The sequence below is a fragment of the Dasypus novemcinctus genome, unplaced genomic scaffold, assembly GCF_030445035.2.
Source record: "Dasypus novemcinctus isolate mDasNov1 unplaced genomic scaffold, mDasNov1.1.hap2 scaffold_413, whole genome shotgun sequence".
Taxonomy (NCBI): Eukaryota; Metazoa; Chordata; class Mammalia; order Cingulata; family Dasypodidae; genus Dasypus; species Dasypus novemcinctus.
In genome coordinates this window covers 15,942-35,571 of record NW_026688377.1, presented here as the reverse complement: position 1 = coordinate 35,571, position 19,630 = coordinate 15,942, and the positions used below count along the sequence as shown (strand labels likewise).

The window sequence follows — 19,630 nt, the reverse complement described above, 5'->3', positions numbered from 1 at the left end:
TCTGGCAAGGCCGGCCCAGCCCCCACTGGCCTCAGGCCTGCCCCCCACGCCCCCCGCCCAGGGTGTCCCCTCGGGCCCCGGGATTCCGGGGCGCGTGGCCCCGTGCACGTGTGCCCTCGCTCGCTGGCCTGACGATGCCCGGTCCCCGCAGAGCCCCGGGATGGGCAGGGGGCTGTGCGGGGCTGCAGCCCCCCGGAGGGAGGGAGGGAGCGCTCATCTCCACGTGGAGGGGGGTGCTGGCAGGGGCCCGAGGGCCGGGGAGCAGGGCCTTCCCGGGGCCGGCGAGGAGGGGGGCGGCCGGGGAGCCCCCTCTCCCGGCCCCCCCACGCCTGGGGCTCGGCTGAGGGTCGTGCGCGCCCGCAGGGGACCGGAAGCTGTTCGTGGGCATGCTGAACAAGCAGCAGTCGGAGGAGGACGTGCTGCGGCTCTTCCAGCCCTTCGGCGTCATCGACGAGTGCACCGTGCTCCGGGGCCCCGACGGCAGCAGCAAAGGTGACGGCTCGCGGGCGGGCGGCGCGGGCCCCCGAGACCCCGTTCCCACGCGGCCGCCGCCCGTGGCCGTCGGGGATGCGGCTGCGAGTCTCTGCCTGACTCTGGGCCGGCCTGGGGCCGCCTGTGCCTGGGGACTCGCCGTCTCCCTGACGCTGTCTGTGTCCTCCTGGGTCCGTGGCCTCGGGCTGTCCGCCTGACTGCCTGTGCGGGTGTCTGTCTGACGCTGCCTGTCTGTCTGTCTGCCTGGGCCCGCCTGGGTCTGGTATTCACTGGCCGTCTGTCCACCTGACCGCCTGTCTGACCGTCACATCCACCCGAGCCTGGGGGTCTCCAGCTCTCGGTCCTGACTCTGTGCGGCTGTTTGGATCTGCCTGGGTCTGTGGCCTCCGACTGTCTGTCTGCCTGCGTCCCCCTGTGCGTCTGTCTGTCTGGATCCTCCTGGGTCTGGTGTTCTCTGACGGTCCACCTGACCGCCTGTACGACAGTCTGTCTGGATCCGTCTGACTGGGGGTCTCCAGCTTTCTGTCCACCTGACTGCAGCTGTCTGGACCTGCCTGTGCCTGTGGCCTCCGGCTGTCTGTCCACCTGACTGCATGTGTGGCTGGCTGGCTGTGTCCGCCTGTGCCTGTGGCCTCTGGCTGGCTGTCCACCTGACTCTGCCCGCATGGCTGACTGTCTGGGTCTGCCCGTGTCTGTTGGTGTCCATCTGTCCGCCCGACCTGTGCGGTTGTCTGCGGCTGCCTGTGTCTGTGACCTCTGACTGTCTGTCCATCTGACTCTGCAGTTGTCTGGGTCCGCCTGTGTCTGTGGCCTCCAGCTGTCCCCCTGCCTCTGCCTGTGCGGCTGTCTGTGTCCGCCTGTGTCTGGTGGTGTCTGATCTCCAGCCGCCTGATTGTTCACATGGCAGCGCCTGCCTGTCTCTAACCCTCTGCATGTGTCTGACAGTTTCTGTCCCTTCGATCGGGTGTCCCTGATCTCACGGTGACGGCTGGCAGGTGTTCTCCAAGCACCCCCCTCCACTGACTGCTCACCACCTCCCACTGAATTTCACAAACTCTCAGACGGCCTGTCCCAGGGGCATCTGGCCGGCTGGTTGACGCCCCGATGCAGTGCCGGGCTGGCCGGCCGTGCGGATGACGGGCCGGCTGACAGTCGGACTCGACGGCTGTCCGCCTGTCCGCTCACCCAGCAGCCTGGCGCAACAAGCGGCAGGCTTGCTTTCTGCTCTGACCGGCTGGCTCCAGCTCTGTGCCTGACCCTGGCGGGTTGTCCAGGGTCCCAGCTCCTGTCCCTCAGGCCCGCCCTCTGGGAGCCCCTCCCTCACCCTCTCCCTTCCCTTGAAGCAGGCTGTGCCTTCGTGAAGTTCTCCTCCCACACGGAGGCGCAGGCGGCCATCCACGCCCTACATGGCAGCCAGACCATGCCGGTGAGTAGCGGCTTCCGGGGGGGGGACAGGGAGGAGACGGGGGGGACAGGGAGGAGACGGGGGGGGGACAGGGAGGAGACGGGGGGGGACAGGGAGGAGACGGGGGGGGACAGGGAGGAGACGGGCGCGGCCACCTGAGCCACCTGGTAGACCCCCCTTCAGAGAGCACAGAGGTGGAGAAAGACACTGAGGTGTGCGTGGGTGTGAGCATGTGCATGCGTGTGCGGCTGCGCATGTGTACCGTGTGAACTGTGATTGTGCCTGTATGTGCATCTGTGCAGGTGAGGGTGTGTGTATGCATGTGCATGCGAGCGTGTGCACACGTGTGTGGCTGTGCATGTGTGCTGTGTGAACTGTGGTTGTGCATGTGTGTGTATGTGCACCTGCAGGTGAAAGCGTGTATGGGTGTGCATGTGTGTGCACGCATGTGTGGCTGTGCATATGTACCGTGTGAACTGTGATTGTGCATGTGTGTGTGTGTGCATCTGTGCAGGGAGAGTGTGCGCATGCAAGGGTGTGATGTGAGTGTAGAATGCGTGCATGTGCACGGTATGCAGGTGTGGAGGCTATGCGTAGGTGCAGGTGCAAGTGTGTGTGCTTGTATGTGAGTGTGTGTGCGTGGATGCACATGTGTGTGAGTGCATGTGTGCAAGTGTGTCCGTGTTGCTGGGTGAATGTTATGAGTACCTGTGTGCATATTGGGTGTGTGTGCAAACATATATGGGTGTGTGTGCCTGTGTGTGCCCTAGTTAACATATAGGTGTGTGTGTAAGCTTGTGGGAGGGGGCAACTTCAAGTGTATTGAGTGTAAGTGTGTATTTGTGAGTGTGTGGGTGAGTACATGAATGTGTGGTACGTGAGTTTGAGAGTGCATGTAAGTTTGTGCAAGCATGGGTGAGTGTGCGTATGTGGCGTGCCTTGCGTGCATCTGTAGGTGTGCATGAGTGCAAGTGTGAGCATGTATGGATGTGTGCGCATAAGGACGAGAGTGCAGTGAGCGTGCAGTGGGTGTGTGAATATGTGCGCATGCAAGCGTGAGTGTGGCTATAATTGTGAGTGTGTATGCGAGGGCACGCGGTGCGTATGTGTGGGTGAACGTGCAAGAGGGTTCCCAGAAGGGCTGAGACCCAAGGGACAGGCTGGGTTTGCAGCGGAGGAGGGCAGGGGCGTGACAAAGAGCAGAGGCCGGAGGTGTGACCCGGCAGCCGGAGAGGAGCGGGGCGAGATGGCACTGGGGGGCCTGCGCTTCAAGGCTGAGAAGCGTGGGGCTTTCTCCTAGGGTGACGGGGAGCCAGGGAGGCTTTAGCGGAGGGGAGGGGACAGAGCGGGGCCAGCGATGGTGCTGTCAGGCGTGGCGGGAAGTGAGCTCTCCATCAGAGTGAGCCAAGACAGGGGCTTCCGCTGGGGAGAGGCGGCGTGCATCCTGCCGGGGTCCACTCGGCCGGAAGGAAGAGTCTGAAGGCAAAGACGTTTTCCTTCGCCGGCCCCAAAGTCAAGGTGTGGGCTGACTCTGGGTGCGGGTGGCAGCCTTCTCGGCATCCGATGCCAGCCTTCTCTTGGGTCTGTCGCCATATTCCGACTGTGCCCATGGCTGCCTGTTGACTTGACGGCTGTACTTCAGCTCAGCTGCGCCTGTTGGGCGTGTGGGTGACTGTTTCAGACAGCCACAGGTACCCCAGTCTTGTCTCTTCCTCTCTGAGGGTGTCCTCTGCTTGTGTGGGGGTGCAGTGTACCAGTGAGGCAGGGTTCTCTTTTCCTCATGGTAATTGAGTTCTGTCCTCTACCTGTGTCAGCTCCATCCTCTGCCTGTTTTGAGCTATGAGGGCAAGAGTCAGGAAGTTATCCACCTGTGCAGGGCACAACAACCAGGGGCTGTACTCAGGTGTGTGGGTGACAGGTGCAGTTATACACTTTGCCCAGTTTCCCTCTGGCAGCTGGTTCACCTCTTCTCAGGTGTGGGTGACAGGTGCAGAGTCATCCATCTCTGTCCCAGATATCCCTTTCCAGTAGCTGGGCTCTCACCTGTTCTCAGGTATGGGTAACAGGTGTCAGGTCGTCCACCTGTATCCCAGGTATCCCCTCTGGTGCCTGGATTATCACCTGTTCTCAGGTGTGGGTGACAGGGGCAGGATCTGGATTCTCGCCTGTTCTTGGATGTGGCGACAGGTGTGCGTGGGGCCTCTGTTTTCTCACCTGTTCTAAGGTGTAGGTTACAGGTGTCAGGTCGTCCACCTGTATCCCAGGCATTCCCCTCTGGTGCCTGGATTAGCACCTGTTCTCAGGTGTGGGTGACAGGTGCAGGGTCTGGATTCTCACCTGTTCTCAGGTGTGGGTGACAGGTGTGGGGTCTGAATGGGGGAAGGGGGGCTGGGGATGACCTTCCACCTGAGCTGGGGCCTGGGAGGCCGACAGCAGCTGGCACCCATGCCCCCACGGGGCCCAGGCTGGCCGGTCCCAGGGACCCCGGAATCCTCGCTACCCCCGCCCTTCTCTCCCTCCCCGCTCGCCCCCGCCCTGCAGGGCGCCTCCTCCAGCCTGGTGGTCAAGTTTGCCGACACGGACAAGGAGCGGACGCTCCGCCGCATGCAGCAGATGGTGGGCCAGCTGGGCATCCTCACGCCGTCCCTCACGCTGCCCTTCAGCCCTTACAGCGCCTACGCCCAGGCCGTGAGTGCCCGGGCCCCGGGGCCGGCTCAGCCGCCCTCCGTCGTCCCTGGTCGGGGGTTTCGGCCTCTGGGCCCACCTGGCTGTCCCACGCTCGGTCTCTGGCTCTGAGTCCAATCCTGACCGTGGCTGAACACCCAAATCCGGGCCCTGATTCCTGATCCCCAACCCCAGCTGAGGCCCGAGCCAAGAGCTGAGACCAAAACCCAGGCTGAGCCTCGATCCTGAACTTGGGCCCCAGTGCCAATCTGCGCTCCAAATCCCAAACCTCGGGCCAAGCCCCTGACCTTGACTGTGCCTCTGAAGCTAAATTAGCCCCAGTTCTGGCTAAGCCCCAAATCTAGGCTGATCCCAAACTGAGACCCAACCCTGGCTGAGCTCAATCTTGACTGATCCCTGATCCCAGACTGAGTACCAATTCCTAACTGAGCCTTATCCTTGACCCAACCCTAGCCCCAGGCTGAGCCCTGATCCCAGACTGAGCCCTGATCCCAGAATGAGTCTCAGTTCCTAACTGATCCTTGATCCTTGGCTGAACCTCAACCTCAAGCTGAGTCCTGATCCCAGACAGAGTCCCAGTTTGTAATTGAGCCAGCCCTGATCCTTGGCTGAATCCTAAACCCAGGCTGAACCCTGATCCCAGAATGAGTCTCAGTTCCTAACTGATCCCTGATCCTTGGCTGAACCTCAACCTCAAGCTGAGTCCTGATCCCAGACAGAGAGAGTCCCAGTTCCTAAATGAGCCCTGATCCTTGGCTGAATCCTAAACCCAGGCTCAGCCCTGATCCCAGACTGATCCCCAATCCCAGACTGAGTCCCAATTCCTAACTGAGCCCTGATCCTTGACTGAACCCCAACCTCAAGCTGCGTCCCGATCCCAGATGGAGTCCCAGTCCCGACCCCCAACCCAGGCTGAGCCCCAATCCCCAGGCTGAGACCCAAATCCTAAGTGAACCCTGAACCTTGACTCAACTTCAACCCCAAGACTGAGCCCCGAACGCGGCCTGAGCTTCGGCCCGGGGCGGAGCCGCACCGTCCGGCCTGACCTCCCAGGCCCCGGGGCCAGGCCTCTCGGGGAGCCAAGGTGCCGCCGGCCGTGCCCGCTGACTCGCCCCCACCCCCAGCTCATGCAGCAGCAGACCACGGTCCTGTCCGCCTCGGGCAGCTACCTGGGCCCCGGCGTGGCCTTCTCACCCTGCCACATCCAGCAGATCGGCGCCGTCAGCCTGAACGGGCTGCCCGCCACGCCCATCGCCCCCGCCTCCGGTGAGTGCCCCCGCGACCCCAGGCCGGCCGGGCGGGGCCGAGCCCCCTCGGGCCCCCCGTGACCCCCTCCCCTCCGCAGGCCTGCACTCGCCCCCGCTGCTCGGCACCGCCGCCGTACCCGGCCTGGTGGCACCCATCACCAACGGCTTCGCCGGCGTCGTGCCCTTCCCTGGCGGGCACCCGGCCCTGGAGACTGTCTATGCCAATGGCCTCGTGCCCTACCCAGGTACCTCGGAGTAACTCGGGGCCTGGGCGGGGGGCGGGGGGCGCTCCGGAGCACGTGTGGTGGCCAGAGAGCAGAGGGCAGGGCAGAGCGGGTCTCGGCGGAGCGGGTCTCGGCGGAGCGGGTCTCGGCGGAGCGGGTGGGAGCTGCGGGCCCGGAGAGGGAGGGTGCAGCACGGTGGTTAAATTCTGGAACTTTCCATCCCGGCTTTTCTGGATTTGCCTCCCTGTTCGGGGACCTTGGGTAGTTTTTTAAATTTCTTTTTTTTTTTTTTTAAAGATTTATTTATTTATTTAATTCCCCCCCCCTCCCCCGGTTGTCTGTTCTCGGTGTCTATTCACTGCGTCTTGTTTCTTTGTCCGCTTCTGTTGTCGTCAGCGGCACTGGAAGTGTGGGCGGCGCCATTCCTGGGCAGGCTGCTCTTTCTTTTCACCCTGGGCGGCTTTCCTCACGGGCGCACTCCTTGCGCGTGGGGCTCCCCCACGCGGGGGACACTCTTGCGTGGCACGGCACTCCTTGCGCGCATCAGCACTGTGCATGGCCAGCTCCACACGGGTCAAGGAGGCCCAGGGTTTGAACCGCGGACCTCCCATATGGTAGACGGACGCCCTAACCACTGGGCCAAAGTCCATTTCCCTAAATTTCTTTTTATTTTAGTTTATTTTTTGTTTATTTCTCCCCCCCCCCCCCAGTTGTCTGCTCTGTGTCCATTCACTGTGTGCTCTTCTGTGACCGCTTCTATCCCTGGCAGGGGCACGGGAATCTGTGTCTTCTTGTTGCGTCATCTTGCTGTGTCAGCTCCCCGTGTGGGCGGCACCATTCCTGGGCAGGCTGCACTTTCTTTCGTGCTGGGCGGCTCTCCTTGCGGGGTGCACTCCTTGCGCGTGGGGCTCCCCTACGCGGGGGACACCCCTGCGTGGCAGGGCACTCCTTGCGCGCATCAGCACTGCGCATGGGCCAGCTCCACACGGGTCAAGGAGGCCCGGGGCTTGAACCGCGGACCTCCCATGTGGTAGACGGACGCCCTAACCACTGGGCCAAGTCCGCTTCCCAGGTTTTTTTTTATTTCTGAACCTTGATTTTCTCATCTGGGAAATGGGATAGATAACCAACCAAACCTCATGGGATTTCGGTGACAATTAAATGAGTCTGTAAAAGCCTTAACACATCACCTGTGTCCTAAGAAGGGCGCCATAAACCTTAGCTCTCCAGCCTTCCCGCTCGGGAAGTTTCCACCCCCTGCATTCACTCATTCGCTAGTTCAGTCAACCTTGACTCCGTGATGAACTGGACCGAGCTCTGCCCTCAGGAGACGGAGGTCCCCCTTTCTGTGCCCTACACTCGCGACTTCAGGACCAAAACCTTGCAGCAGCTGAGTTATCCAAAGTAAGACATCGGTTTCCACCATCAAGGAGAATTACTTGGAAACATCACAGGCTCACAGGAAATTGCAGTATGAGTCTCCTCCGCCCGCTTCCCAGTGCTGGCATCGTCTGTAAACAGGGCACAATCGCCAAAAATGGATCGTCGGCGTCGTACAGTATGATGAACCGGAGCCCGGTCCTTTTTCCTATTTTGCCATTTTTTTAAAAAAATTGGGGAGAAACTCACATCACATGAACTTGACCATTTTTAAGTGAGCAATCCAGGGGCACTCAGTACATTCCTCATTTTGTGCTGCCGTCACCTCCGTCTAGTTCGGAGACATTTTCACCTCCCCCAAAGAAGACCCCACCCCTCCCGCCCTGGCAACCACCAAGTCTGCTTTGTGTCTCCATGGATTGACTAATTCTAGATATTTCCTATCAATGGAAGCACGCTACATGTGGCCTCTTGTGCCTGGCTTCCTTCACTGAGCATAGTAGTTTCGAGATTCACCCGTGTTGTCGCCTGTATTGGTATCATTCCTTTTTAGGGCTGAATAATATTCCACTGAGTGCAGGGACCACAGGTGGCTTATCCACCCATCAGTTGATGGGCATTTGGGCTGTTTCTACCTTTTGGCTTATTGTAAATAGTCCCACTGTGAACATTCTTTTACAAGTATTTGTTTAAGTCCCTGTTTCCAATTCTTTGGGGGCTTTACCTAGGAGTGGAATTGCTGGGTCATCTGAGAATTCTTTAACCTTTCAAGGAACTGCCAAACTATTTTCCACATCTTACATTTCCACCAGCAACATACGAGCATCCAATTTTCTCCATCTCCTCATTAGCACTCATTATTTTCCATGTATTTTTCTCCTTAAATGATCCTAGCAAAGTGGTAGCTCATTGGGGTTTTGATTTGCATTTACTTAATTACCCAGGATTTTCAGGTGTTTTTTTTGGCCATTTGGGTATCTTCTTTGGTGAGATGCAAGTCCTTTGTCCATTTTCCAATTGGGTAGTTTGTCTTTTTGTTGCTGAATTGTAAGGGTTCTTTACATATTTTGGATTCTAATCTCTCATCAAATATATAATTTTGCAACTACTTTCTCCCATGCTGGTGGTTGTCTTTTCACTATCTCAAAAATGTCCTTTGATGCAGAAAACCATTTAATTTTATGCATTTATCTATTTCGTTGTCACTACCCATGTTGTTGGTGTCCTATCTAAGAATTCATTGCCAAAACCAAGGTCACAAAGATTTACCCCATTTGCTTTCTTCTCAGATTTATCCCTAGCTCTTATAGTGATCCATTTTGAGTTGATTTTTGTGTCAAATTCCACTACTTTTTACATGCACTCGTGTGTGTGCGTATGCAATTCTGTGCCACTTTATCACAGGCATAGATTCATATAAACAGCACCACAATCAACATTTCGGTGGTCTGGAAACCTCTTCCCTCCCTCCCACCTCTTCCAGTTCTTCCTCGGGCAGCCTGAAAGTTCGAGAAGGGATAGAGTCTGATGTGCAAACTGTGGATTGGGGGGAGGAAACCTGTTTGGATGTGTGCGTTGTGGGGGTGGGATGAGGTATTGCGGGTAAACTGAGGCCTCCCCAGTAAATGAGCCAAGGCTGTCGGGGGAAAGGGAGAGACTAGGGGATGGGGGTGGGGTGGCGATTTGCAGCAGTGGCCCAGAGAAAACAGGGGAGGAATGAAGGGGTCCTCCTGGGAGACGAGGGTCGTGAAGATGGGGGGTGGTAGTTAGACCTCTCCGGAATCCGACAAACCTGGAATCCGGGTCACCTGCCGCCCTCCATACCTGGGAAGCGCTGGGCGCGGAGGTGATCCTGACGGACGATGGTGGCCCTCCCTCCGGCTCTCGGGGGGAGCGGAGCCTCCTGCTGCCCCCGCCCCACTCGGCCCCTCCGTCTGCCCCGCAGCTCAGAGCCCGACCGTGGCCGAGACCCTCCATCCTGCCTTCTCCGGAGTCCAGCAGTACACAGGTAAGGGGGCAGCCCGGCCCCGCCCCCATTCCGGCCCCGCCCCCATTCCGGCCCCGCCCCTCTAGCCCGCCGCGCCCCCGGCGTCCCTCGTTGCCGGGCAACGCCGCCAGCCTCTTCCGGGCTCTGGCCGCGCCCCCGGCGTCCCTCGTTGCCCGGCAAAGCCGCCAGCCTCTTCCGGGTTCTGGCCCCGCCCCTCAGGGCCCGCCGCGCCCCTGGCGTCCCTCGTTGCCGGGCAACGCCGCCAGCCTCTCCCCGGCTCTGGCCCCGCCCCCAGGGGCTGCCCTCTCACCTGTCTGCTCGGCCCTCCGTTATCAACACGCCTCCGACCGCTGGCCCTGCCCCGACTCCTCATACTGACTTCAACCCCAGTCCCTGGCCCATTCCTGCCCCCAGCTGCACCCCAAAACTGGACCTGTCTCCCCAAGCCTCCCCTCGTCGTGGCCCCACCCCTTTGCTGCAGAGAGTGGGGTTCACCACACCTTTTGGCCCTCGCTCAACCCCAGCTCTTGACTCCGCCCTTGTCCCCCCTCTCACCAGCTGACCCTGCCCATCAGAGCCCGCCTTGGCCCCGCCCACCAACTCCTGAGCACGCCCACCCTTCTAAGGCCACGCCCTCCGTCCGGCCCACCCTCTGTCGTTCCTCTGTCCCCTGGACATACCTCCTAAAACAGGTTTTGGCCCTAGCCTCGGTTGTGACCCGCTCCCTTCTCGGGCCACGCCTTCTGGTCCACCCCCTGTAGTGGCCCCACCCCTGAAGTCCAGGCCCCAACCTCACCCTGAAGCCTGGCCTCAGCCCCGCCCCCCGCTATGGCCCCGCCCCCCGCTATGGCCCCGCCCCACCGAGTCCTGCCCTGCCCCATCACTGCCCTGCTCAAGGCCAGCCCTGGCCCCGCCCTCCTCTGTGGCCATGTCCCTTCACAGTCCTCCTCAGGACCTGCCCTCAGCCCCGCCCTCCTCCTTAAGTCCTGCTCTCGGCCCCGCCCTCCGCCGTGGCCCCGCCCCATCGAGTCCTGCCCCGCCCCTATCACAGCCCTGCTCAAGGCATGCCCGCAGCCCCGCCCTCCATCGTGGCCCCGCCCTCCTGCTCCAGGGCCCCGCCCTCCACTGCGGCCCCGTCCCCATCACTGCCCTGCTCAACCTGCCCTCGACCCCGCCTTCCGTCGTAGCCCCGCCCCACCCCATCGCTGCCCTACTCCAGGCATGCCCTCGGCCCCGCCCTCCTCCTCCAGGCCCAACTCGTGCCCGCTGTGGCCCCGCCCCATCGCTGCCCTGCTCAAGGCATGCCCTGGGCCCCGCCCTCTGCCACGGCCCCGCCCTCCTGCTCCACGCCCCCCGCGGCCCCGCCGTCCACCGAGGCCCCGCCCTCCATCGAGGCCCCGCCCCATCGAGCCCTGGCCCGCCCCATCACTGCCCTACTCAAGGCGTGCCCTGGGCCCCACCCTCCGCCCTGGCCCCGCCCTCTTCCCCAGGTCCCGCCCTCCGCCGTGGCCCCGCCCCGTCGAGCCCTGCCCCGCCCCATCACCGCCCTGCTCGAGGCGTGCCCTGGGCCCCACCCTCCGCCGCGGCCCCGCCCTCCTCAGGCCCCGCCCTCCTGCTCCAGGCCCCCGAGGCCCCGCCCTCCACCGAGGCCCCGCCCCGTCGAGCCCTGGCCCGCCCCATCACCGCCCTGCTCAAGGCGAGCCCTGGGCCCCGCCCTCCGCCGCGGCCCCGCCCTCCTCAGGCCCCGCCCTCCTGCTCCAGGCCCCCGAGGCCCCGCCCTCCACCGAGGCCCCGCCCCATCGAGCCCTGGCCCGCCCCATCACTGCCCTACTCAAGGCGTGCCCTGGGCCCCACCCTCCGCCGTGGCCCTGCCCTCCTGCTCCACGCCCCCCGCGGCCCCGCCCTCCACCGAGGCCCCGCCCCATCACTGCCCTACTCAAGGCGTGCCCTGGGCCCCTCCCTCCGCCGTGGCCCCGCCCTCTTCCCCAGGTCCCGCCCTCCGACGTGGCCCCGCCCCGTCGAGCCCTGCCCCGCCCCATCACCACCCTGCCCGAGGCGTGCCCTGGGCCCCACCCTCCGCCGCGGCCCCCGCCCTCCTCAGGCCCCGCCCTCCTGCTCCAGGCCCCCGAGGCCCCGCCCTCCACCGAGGCCCCGCCCCATCGAGCCCTGGCCCGCCCCATCACCGCCCTGCTCAAGGCGAGCCCTGGGCCCCGCCCTCCGCCGCGGCCCCGCCCTCCTCAGGCCCCGCCCCCCTGACGGCCGGCGGCCTGTCTCCCGGTCTCCGCAGCCATGTACCCCACCGCGGCCATCACGCCCATCGCGCACAGCGTGCCCCAGCCGCCGCCCCTCCTGCAGCAGCAGCAGCGAGAAGGTGAGGCGGCCGCGACTCCCCTGGGCGCCAGCCCCTCTGCCCGCTGCCCCCGTCTCGCCCGCTCGCTGGGTGCCTTCGGGCCACCGCCTCTTCCTCCCTGGGCCTCAGTTTCCCCTCCAGAAGGGGGGAGCCAGGCCAGCCCCGTAGGGTGGAGTAAAGGAGACCTGCAGGTAGGACGGCTCAGGGCGCCCGCAGCCCCCCGCGGACCGGGGTCACTCTCCGGATTTGGGGAGAGGAAACCCGTTTTGAGTAGGGGGTGGGTGGGGGTGATGTGGTACGTCGGGAAAGCTAAGCTCTTCCCAGGAAAGCCGGGCTGTCGGGGGAGGGCCTAGAAGCTGGAGTCCAAAAACCCTAGGTTCAAGTCCACCCAGCCTTGTGACATCTTAAGTGAGCCACCCTGCCCCGTGCCTCAGTTTCCTCACCTGCCAGGAGATGTTACTGTTGTCAGTCTATGCAGGGGAGGGGGCCCGGGGAGACGAGGCCAGCCTGCAAACCACAGAGGGCGCCCTGGAGGGGGCCTCCTGGCCCCTGGGCTGGCCCTCCGCCTTTGAGACAGTGGAACATGCCATAATGCAGGAACTGAGCTTAGGGGGCGTTTCTTGGGCTTAAAATCATAGAAATGTCTTCTCCCCCAGTTCTCGAGGCGGAAATCCAAAAACACCGTAAGGGCAGCATTTACATCATATCTAGATGGACATGAATTGGGGTGGGCACTATTTTTAACCCAGTACACCGCCCCCTCGCCCTGCCAGCCAGCACCTTCACTATTCGTGGTCAGATCCTGTGTCTCCCAGGGGCTCTTGGTTTAAGGTCAACATCAGCTACGACACAAGAGCTTAGAGGCTGAAGGGAGCTCTATCCCCTCACCCCACCCCCAGGGCGGCATGAGTGGGGGCTTCAGAGAGGGCTCAGCTGCACAATTTTTGGGTGGCTCAGGGCTCCGAGCCCCCACCCCACATCCCCTTCTCCCTTCACCCTCAGCCTGAGCTCAGTCAGTACAAGCGGATTTAAAAACTCTTTCAAGCACAGCCCGTGTCTCCTGTATCACAGCCTATACCTTCACTAAAGGTGTATGCAAAAGGCAAACACAGCTACAGGGCTTGGGGCAGAGGGGGATGAGGTCAAGGGCACACAACTTGAACACTTCGACAATGACACATCGAGAGAAAAGAATAGCAGATGGGAACCTAGTAAAACGGCAGCACAGGTTTCTCCATGTTGAATGGTTACCAAGTGCCCGCGTACTATGGTAAATACGGTACTTTACCTTGGAAAAGACCTGAAGCCGGTGCACTTGGACGTGGGCGTTTGGGAGGGTGGCAGCTTGTGAAGAGCTGGAGGGAGGGTTGTCTGTAAATGATAACAGGGTGGCAACCCCAGGTGGGGTGGGAACCGTGCGGGGCCCCGACGCACTGGGCCAGCTAAGGGAGTCGATACATGTTGGAGGTGTGTGTGTGTGTGCGTGTGTGTGCATTTTTGTGTTTTCTGATGCACTTTGGTTCGGCTGAGTGTGGTTTTCGGCTTTCACGTTTCTCAGGACACACTCGGGCACTAGCAAACGCAAAATCTGCGTTATATTCAAACAGCACCCTAAAATACCAGTCGCGTTCCCACCAGCTCACATTTCAAGAACAAGCTTTGTGGTAGGACTGTAAGTCCTTGAGAAAGATACAGCCTGGGCGAGGACGCGATTGTATTTTCTGGGGCGGGGAGTATCCCTGGGAGGGGGTTCTCTTTCGTTTGGGGATCACCCTGGTTTGGGAAGGCGTGGGCGAAGGTCATCTGTAGGATTAAATTGGCAGCAGGTTTGAAAACTCTTTCGGCTTTGGACAGTCAAGGTTTTTAAATGCTCTTATTATTTAGAGTTTTTCGACGAGACGTGCTTTGGGGATTATTTGGGGGAGGAGATAATTTTAAGGACTATCGGCGGCTTTAAAAAAAAAGATTTCTGGTTGGTGTATCATATGGTTTAAAAATTATCTGGGGTTTGGGACAGGGGAATTATCGTTTTGATTTTGCTTAACCTCTTTTCGCGTCATCTGCATTTTGAAAGCTATCCAAGGTTTGGGAATTAAGCCGGGTGTCCTGGATATCTGAGGTTTGGGAACAGGGAATTATTTGTTGCCCATTACTCGCCATCTTCCACGTTTTCAAAAGGAAACTTTTCATTTTAGAACCGTTTCAGATTTCCGTAATTACACATTTCGGTATATCCCACATCCCGTTCGTCTGGTTTTTGGGAATCATCTGGAGCTTGGGTTTTCTCAGAGGTTGGGGCATTTTCCAGGGCTTTGGGATCTGGGACTGGGGAATTCTCTGGGTTTGCAGAGCCAGGGATCATCTGCATTCTTTGAAGTATCTGGGGATCAGCTGGGCTTCGGGGATTATCAGTGGTTTGGAATGTCCCAATTTGGGATCATGGCAGGAGGCTGTCACCCCTGGCGTCATGCCCCCCACCCCCGTTTCCACAGCCCCCCCCACCCGATGCCACCCGGCCCCACTACCCTCACAGCCGGTCGCCCCGGCCATGGGCCGCGGGCCCCGCGCCCCTCCCCCGGGGGGTCCGCCTCCTCTCCTTGGGGGCTTTATGTCTTTCTCTCCCCCACCTGCAGGTCCCGAGGGCTGTAACCTGTTTATCTACCACCTCCCCCAGGAGTTTGGAGACACGGAGCTGACCCAGATGTTCCTGCCCTTCGGCAATATCATCTCCTCCAAAGTGTTTATGGACCGAGCCACCAACCAGAGCAAGTGTTTCGGTGAGTCCCCGCCGCCGGCGCCGCCTGGCGCAGGCCCGGCCAGACCCCCTCGCCCCGGAACAGTGTGGGGGCGCAGCTCCTGGTCCAGGATAATCCCAGGTTGTCCTTGGAGCAAGCACTTACGGAGCGCTGACCGAGCTCACTTGTCAAGCCCCGCTGCGCGCACTTTGCTAGCGCCTAATTTGTGCACTGATTGGGCACCCGCCGGGCACGCTTACTGAGCACCTGCTGGGCACAGTTACTGAGCACCTACCACATATGCATACCGTATGATGAGCTTTCCCAGCTTGTGTCCTACATCTGCTCCAGAGGCCTGGAAACGTGGCGCGGGTGACCAAGGAATGGAATTTTTTTTCGTTTCCTTTCCTTTTAATTCATTCCAACATACGTAGCCACCCGCGGCCGCTGGCTGCCGTAGTGGAGCGCGCGGGCCTGGGGGAGAAGGTGGGAATGAACAACTGGAGGCTTTCAGTCAGTGAGGTATAAACGATGGGGGGGAAGCAAAGCCAATGAGAAAATAGAGGCAGGGCGGGCGCTTTAGCCAGGATATTCACAGAGGGCCTCCCCGAGGAGGCAGTGCTTGAGCTGAGGCCAGAAGGATGTGGCGCCAGCCAGGGGGAAATCTGGAGGAAAGCTGTTCCAGGCAGAGGGCACAGCCAGTGCAAAGGCCCTGGGGCAGGGCCGCGCTTAGAGGATTGGAGGAACGGGGAGGAGGCCTGCGCGGCCACAGTGCAGGGAGCAAGGGGGACAGCAGAGGCGGGGAGGGCGGGAGGGGACAAGAGTAGGTCCTGCAGGCCCTGGCGCGCCACAGGGAGGCCTTCCTTGTCTCTAGAGAGAGGAAATTACGGCTCAGAGAGGGCCGGCAACTTGTCCAAGGTCCCACAGCAGGAAAAAGGCAGAACCCGGGTTAGATCCAGTCTGACTCCAAAACCTGCACTCTTAACCCACACCATCCTGTCCAAAGGGTCAACTCTTGACTTTATTAGGCGCCTCCTGTGTGCGCTCAGTAGCCAATCCTGAGAAAGGAGAATCCCCCCGGTTTATTGAGGCAGGGAAGAAAGGTGGGCACAGAGTGGTCAAGCTGCCTCCTCAAGGTCACACAGCGAGTAAGGGAGACCCTGTCAGCACCCAAGTCCCATCGCACTTCCAGGAGGTTTGAGGAGGAAAGCCTAGCCTGCCCGGGCTCCCCTGAAGGCACGCTCTCGAGGGGGTCGTTTGCCTTCCCCGGGCCTCGGTTTCTCTATCTGTGTAATGGGAGCTTTGGAAGAGCTACTAGAGAGGAAAGCATCGGCGCCCCACCCCTGCTCCAGAACTCCCCCGTGGCGCCCCCTGGGTCCCCCCCCCACACGCCGCAGGTAGCTGCCTCCAAACGCCTGCTCGAGCCTCGCCGCACCCCCCTCCCCACCTGGGACCTGCAGCAGGAAGCCCGGGGGGGCGGGCACGAGGCGGGGGCGGCGGCAGGAGTGTGGGTGGGAGGGGGCTTGGGCAGGTGCTGGGGAAGGCTGCCCGGCAAGGGGAGGCTGGGGGCAAGAGAGGAAGAGGCAGAGCTGCGGAGCGAGAGGAGAGGGGGAGAGAGAGGACAGGAGAGAGAGGCAGATGGACCCAGAAACCGACAGACACGCTCAGACAGAGAGAAAGAGCAAGAGACAGAGGCCCAGAGGGAGACCCCAAATCCGCCCCCACCGGGCCAAGCTCTCGGGGTGGGCTGGACCTAGAAGTTCACAGCTTCCCTTGGGGGAGGGAAGACACGACCCCCCGCCCCTCCCCTGCCCACCCCGTGCCAGATTTGAAGCGTCAGCAAAATGACCCGAGGTAGGGAGTGAGCGCCCCGTCCCCAGAGGCATGCAAGCCCGGGGGTGTCCGAACAAGGCCAGGACTGCTGTGCGGCCTCTGGCCAGCGCCCCCCCCCCACCCCGGGACCCCGCGAGCCGGGACCCAGGGCGGCAGGCGGGGCCCACGACGGCGGCGGCCCCCCGGCTCTCTGCAGGCTTTGTGAGCTTTGACAACCCGGCCAGCGCGCAGACCGCCATCCAGGCCATGAACGGCTTCCAGATCGGCATGAAGAGGCTCAAGGTGCAGCTCAAGCGGCCCCGAGACCCCGGGCAGCCCTACTGACCGCGCCCGCCCCCCGCCCCCCACCCCGCCCAGCCCTGCTCTTCTCCGCTCCCCCTCCTCGGTCCTCAGACCCGCCCCAGTGCCCGGCCCCAGGAGGGGCGATGCTGCAAGAGGCCTCCGGAAGCACCCCCCGGGGCAGGCTGGCGGGGAGCAGAGCTGGACGCAGAGGCCCCCCCAAGTCCCTGGCGGCCTGGAGCGCGGGCGGCCGGGGTGCTGTGGGACTCCTTCCTGGACGGGGCTTTGAGGGATGAATAGGAGTTCGCCAGAAAGGCCAGGTTTGGGGTGGGGCGGAAGTGGGGAGGGGCTTCTGTCCTATGAGTCAGTCCTCCCTGCTGAAAAGCCCCCACCCACGCCCCACCCCTCAGACCCTGTCCCCAGAGGTTGTACCCCAAATGCTCATCTTGAAACTAGGACTCGACAGTAGGAGGCGGGGAGAGGGCCAGCCCCTCGCCAGCCCTGCCAAGGCGCCCGGCCGGGCCCCAGCTCCGCCCGCTGGCTCCTCCTTGGTGTCCACTCGTGCCCAGTGGACTGGTGGGAAAGGCTGCCGTACCCACCAGCGTGCAAAAAAGAAAAACAAAAACAAAAATCCAAGAAACAGACAAACGAAAAGCCCGAGCGTGTGTTTTGCCATCGCGGCCACCAAACTCACCCACGACTCCTTCTCTGGAGGACGGAGCCCCGAGCGCCGAGGGCCGGGGCGTCTGTGAAGTGGGCCCCCAGCCACCGGTTTCGTCGCCAGCCCGAAGGCTTGCAGCGTCAGCGTCGCCGTCAGCCTGTCTCCTCCGGGCATCTGGCCCGAAGCCGGCGCCCGGGTAGAGGCGGCTGGGACTTTTGGGGACCGCGTCGTCGCACGCGTAGGCAGAGCGGCGACTTCAGCAAATCCTGCTTGTGCTCGGGGACGCTGCGGGAAACTGAGACCCGGAGAGAGGACAGAGGGGGGCCGGCTCCCCGGAGCCCAGATCGCAGGGGAGGGGGCGACAGAAAACGAGCCTCCAGGTTTGCCCCCCCACACCCCGTTTCCCAGGGGAGCAGGCGGGCTCGGCCACGCGCCCCCCCAGCCAGGCGAGTCGAGCTCGGAACCCCGGGCTCTCTGCTCTCCCCGACAAGACGGAGGGGCCTCGGTTTCCCAGCCTGGCCGGGGCGCCCAGGCACCCTGACGCTCCTCCCCCAGGCGAGGGGGCTTCCCTTTCCAACCCATCACCCCGGAGTTTTCCGTAAATGACCGCAGCGTCTGGGCGCCAGCCCCCCCTTCCCCCCCCTTCTCCCCCAAAATGTGAACCGACTCTGCAGGGCCGGTGGGGAGCGGGCCCCGGGGAGGGGGGTGCAGGGCCGGCACCTGGGCTGGGGGCCGAGGGGGTTCACCGTCACCGGCCCCCCCCCACCTAAACGCAACTTTTCCCCCTACCTGTGGCTAGCCCCAGGAGCTCTGTGCAGTACCTTGATTTGATCGAGTGTAAATCACGGGACCAAACTTTGGCGACTTCCTCCCCTCCCCGGGCGGGCGGCCCTGGACCTCTGGGTCCGGCAGGGACCCAGGAAAGGGCTGAGGCCGCCGGGGCCCCCCCCCCCCCGCCACCGCTTGGCACGTCGGCCGGACCAGGGTGCCAGCGGAGCTCTGGAAACGGGCCACGATATACCTCCAGGACGCCTGGCCGCCTCCTCCCTGCAGGCCTCCGGGCTCAGCCCGCCGGCCTTCCCCCCACCCCCCGGCCCCCCTGCAGCTTCCGGGAGCCCCCCGTCTCCCTCTGGCTTCCCGCAGCCCCCCTCTGCCCCCCGCCCGCCCCCGTCTCCCCGTCATAGCCTTACTTGTGTGACCAAAAGCCCTTAGCTTTGCGTCGGGGGCAGCGGGGCCGGGGGCCGCCCCCCGCCCCCCCCTGCCCTCGAGCAAGGGCAGGCACCGTCCCCCCTGCCTTCGAATCACCAGCCTCGAATTTCAGGTCTCAGTGACCCCAGAACCACCCAATTGTCAAAGACACTCTGACCTTGATACCTCTTCAAAGATTTTTTTTTTTTTGGTCTTTCTAAGCAGGAACAAAGACAAAACCAGAAGGAAATGAGGAAAAGCAACTCGACGGACCATTGATTTTTGTTTCCCAGTTGGGGTGCGGGCGGGGAGGGTACGCGGGGGCGCCTCTCTCTACCCAGACCGCCGCGCCGCGCCCGCCAAGCACAGCTCCTCTGACGTCCAGTCGGGCCCCTGGCCCACGGTGGCGCCGTCTGATAAGCTCAAAACGAAAAAAGGAAAAAAAACACACACACAAAAAACACGTTAAAAAAAAACAGAACAAAAAAAAAAAAAAAGAAAACAGCGTCCCCTTTTGTTTCTACCAAAATGTGTGGACCGACCCAGAAAAAAAACAAAAAAACACAGAAATTAAAAATTTAAAAAAAAAAGGAGAAAAGGAAAAAAAGAAAAAAAAGAAAACCTTCCGACCCGTTTGGATCTTGCGGAGTTTGATGATGTGTCCCGAGACGCCCCAGCCGTGTGCCTGAGCCCGCGTGTCTGCGTGCGCGAGTGTGAGCCGAGGGGGCCCCGCCGGCCCCGCGCCCCGTCCGCTTGTGAGCGTGTGCCGCGTGAAGTCGGGGCGTCTCCTGAGCCCACGTTTACTGGCTGTAAATACCATTTTTATACTCCACATCGGAGACCTGCGTGATTTGTACAATGTACTTTATTTCTGTTACGAGTGACACGACGTCGCGCGAGGCGCCTCGTGCACCTGCCGGCGCGAGGGCGAGGGCCTGGGGGGGACTGGGGCGCCGCGGCCGAGGAGGCGCCCGTCGCCGGACGAGGTCTCCACGCGGTTGCGCGCTTCAGGCGAGGAGCCGCAGGCAACGTCTTAACGTCCAAACCGCCTTTCTTTGGTCTGAAGACACTGAAAATTTATTTAATAAAAGTTTTACTTGCTAAAGGACCGGCTCCCCCACCACGTCCCCTTGCTTTTTCGCGCGCGCGGCGGTGGAGGTGTTT

At 61.7% G+C, this 19,630-nt stretch overlaps 1 protein-coding gene across 4 annotated transcripts in view; it reads left to right on the top strand.

The window, feature by feature from the left end:
* The window catches only part of CELF5 (CUGBP Elav-like family member 5), a 44,636-nt gene extending 25,672 nt beyond the window's left edge, over window positions 1-18,964 (top strand). For 2 of the 4 annotated variants that reach the window (XM_058292868.2, XM_058292869.2), the window contains exons 4-12: window positions 364-492; window positions 1,839-1,918; window positions 4,439-4,585; window positions 5,707-5,848; window positions 5,928-6,074; window positions 9,379-9,441; window positions 11,708-11,791; window positions 14,445-14,547; window positions 16,535-17,248. In XM_058292868.2, the coding sequence (XP_058148851.1) occupies window positions 364-492; window positions 1,839-1,918; window positions 4,439-4,585; window positions 5,707-5,848; window positions 5,928-6,074; window positions 9,379-9,441; window positions 11,708-11,791; window positions 14,445-14,547; window positions 16,535-16,550 (911 nt within the window). In that variant the 3' untranslated portion in view covers window positions 16,551-17,248. Of the gene's footprint in view, window positions 1-363; window positions 493-1,838; window positions 1,919-4,438; window positions 4,586-5,706; window positions 5,849-5,927; window positions 6,075-9,378; window positions 9,442-11,707; window positions 11,792-14,403; window positions 14,548-16,534 lie in introns of all 4 variants that reach the window. The other 2 variants (XM_058292870.2, XM_058292867.2) reach the window with 2 other exon arrangements.
* The last annotated feature ends 666 nt before the right edge of the window (window positions 18,965-19,630 follow it).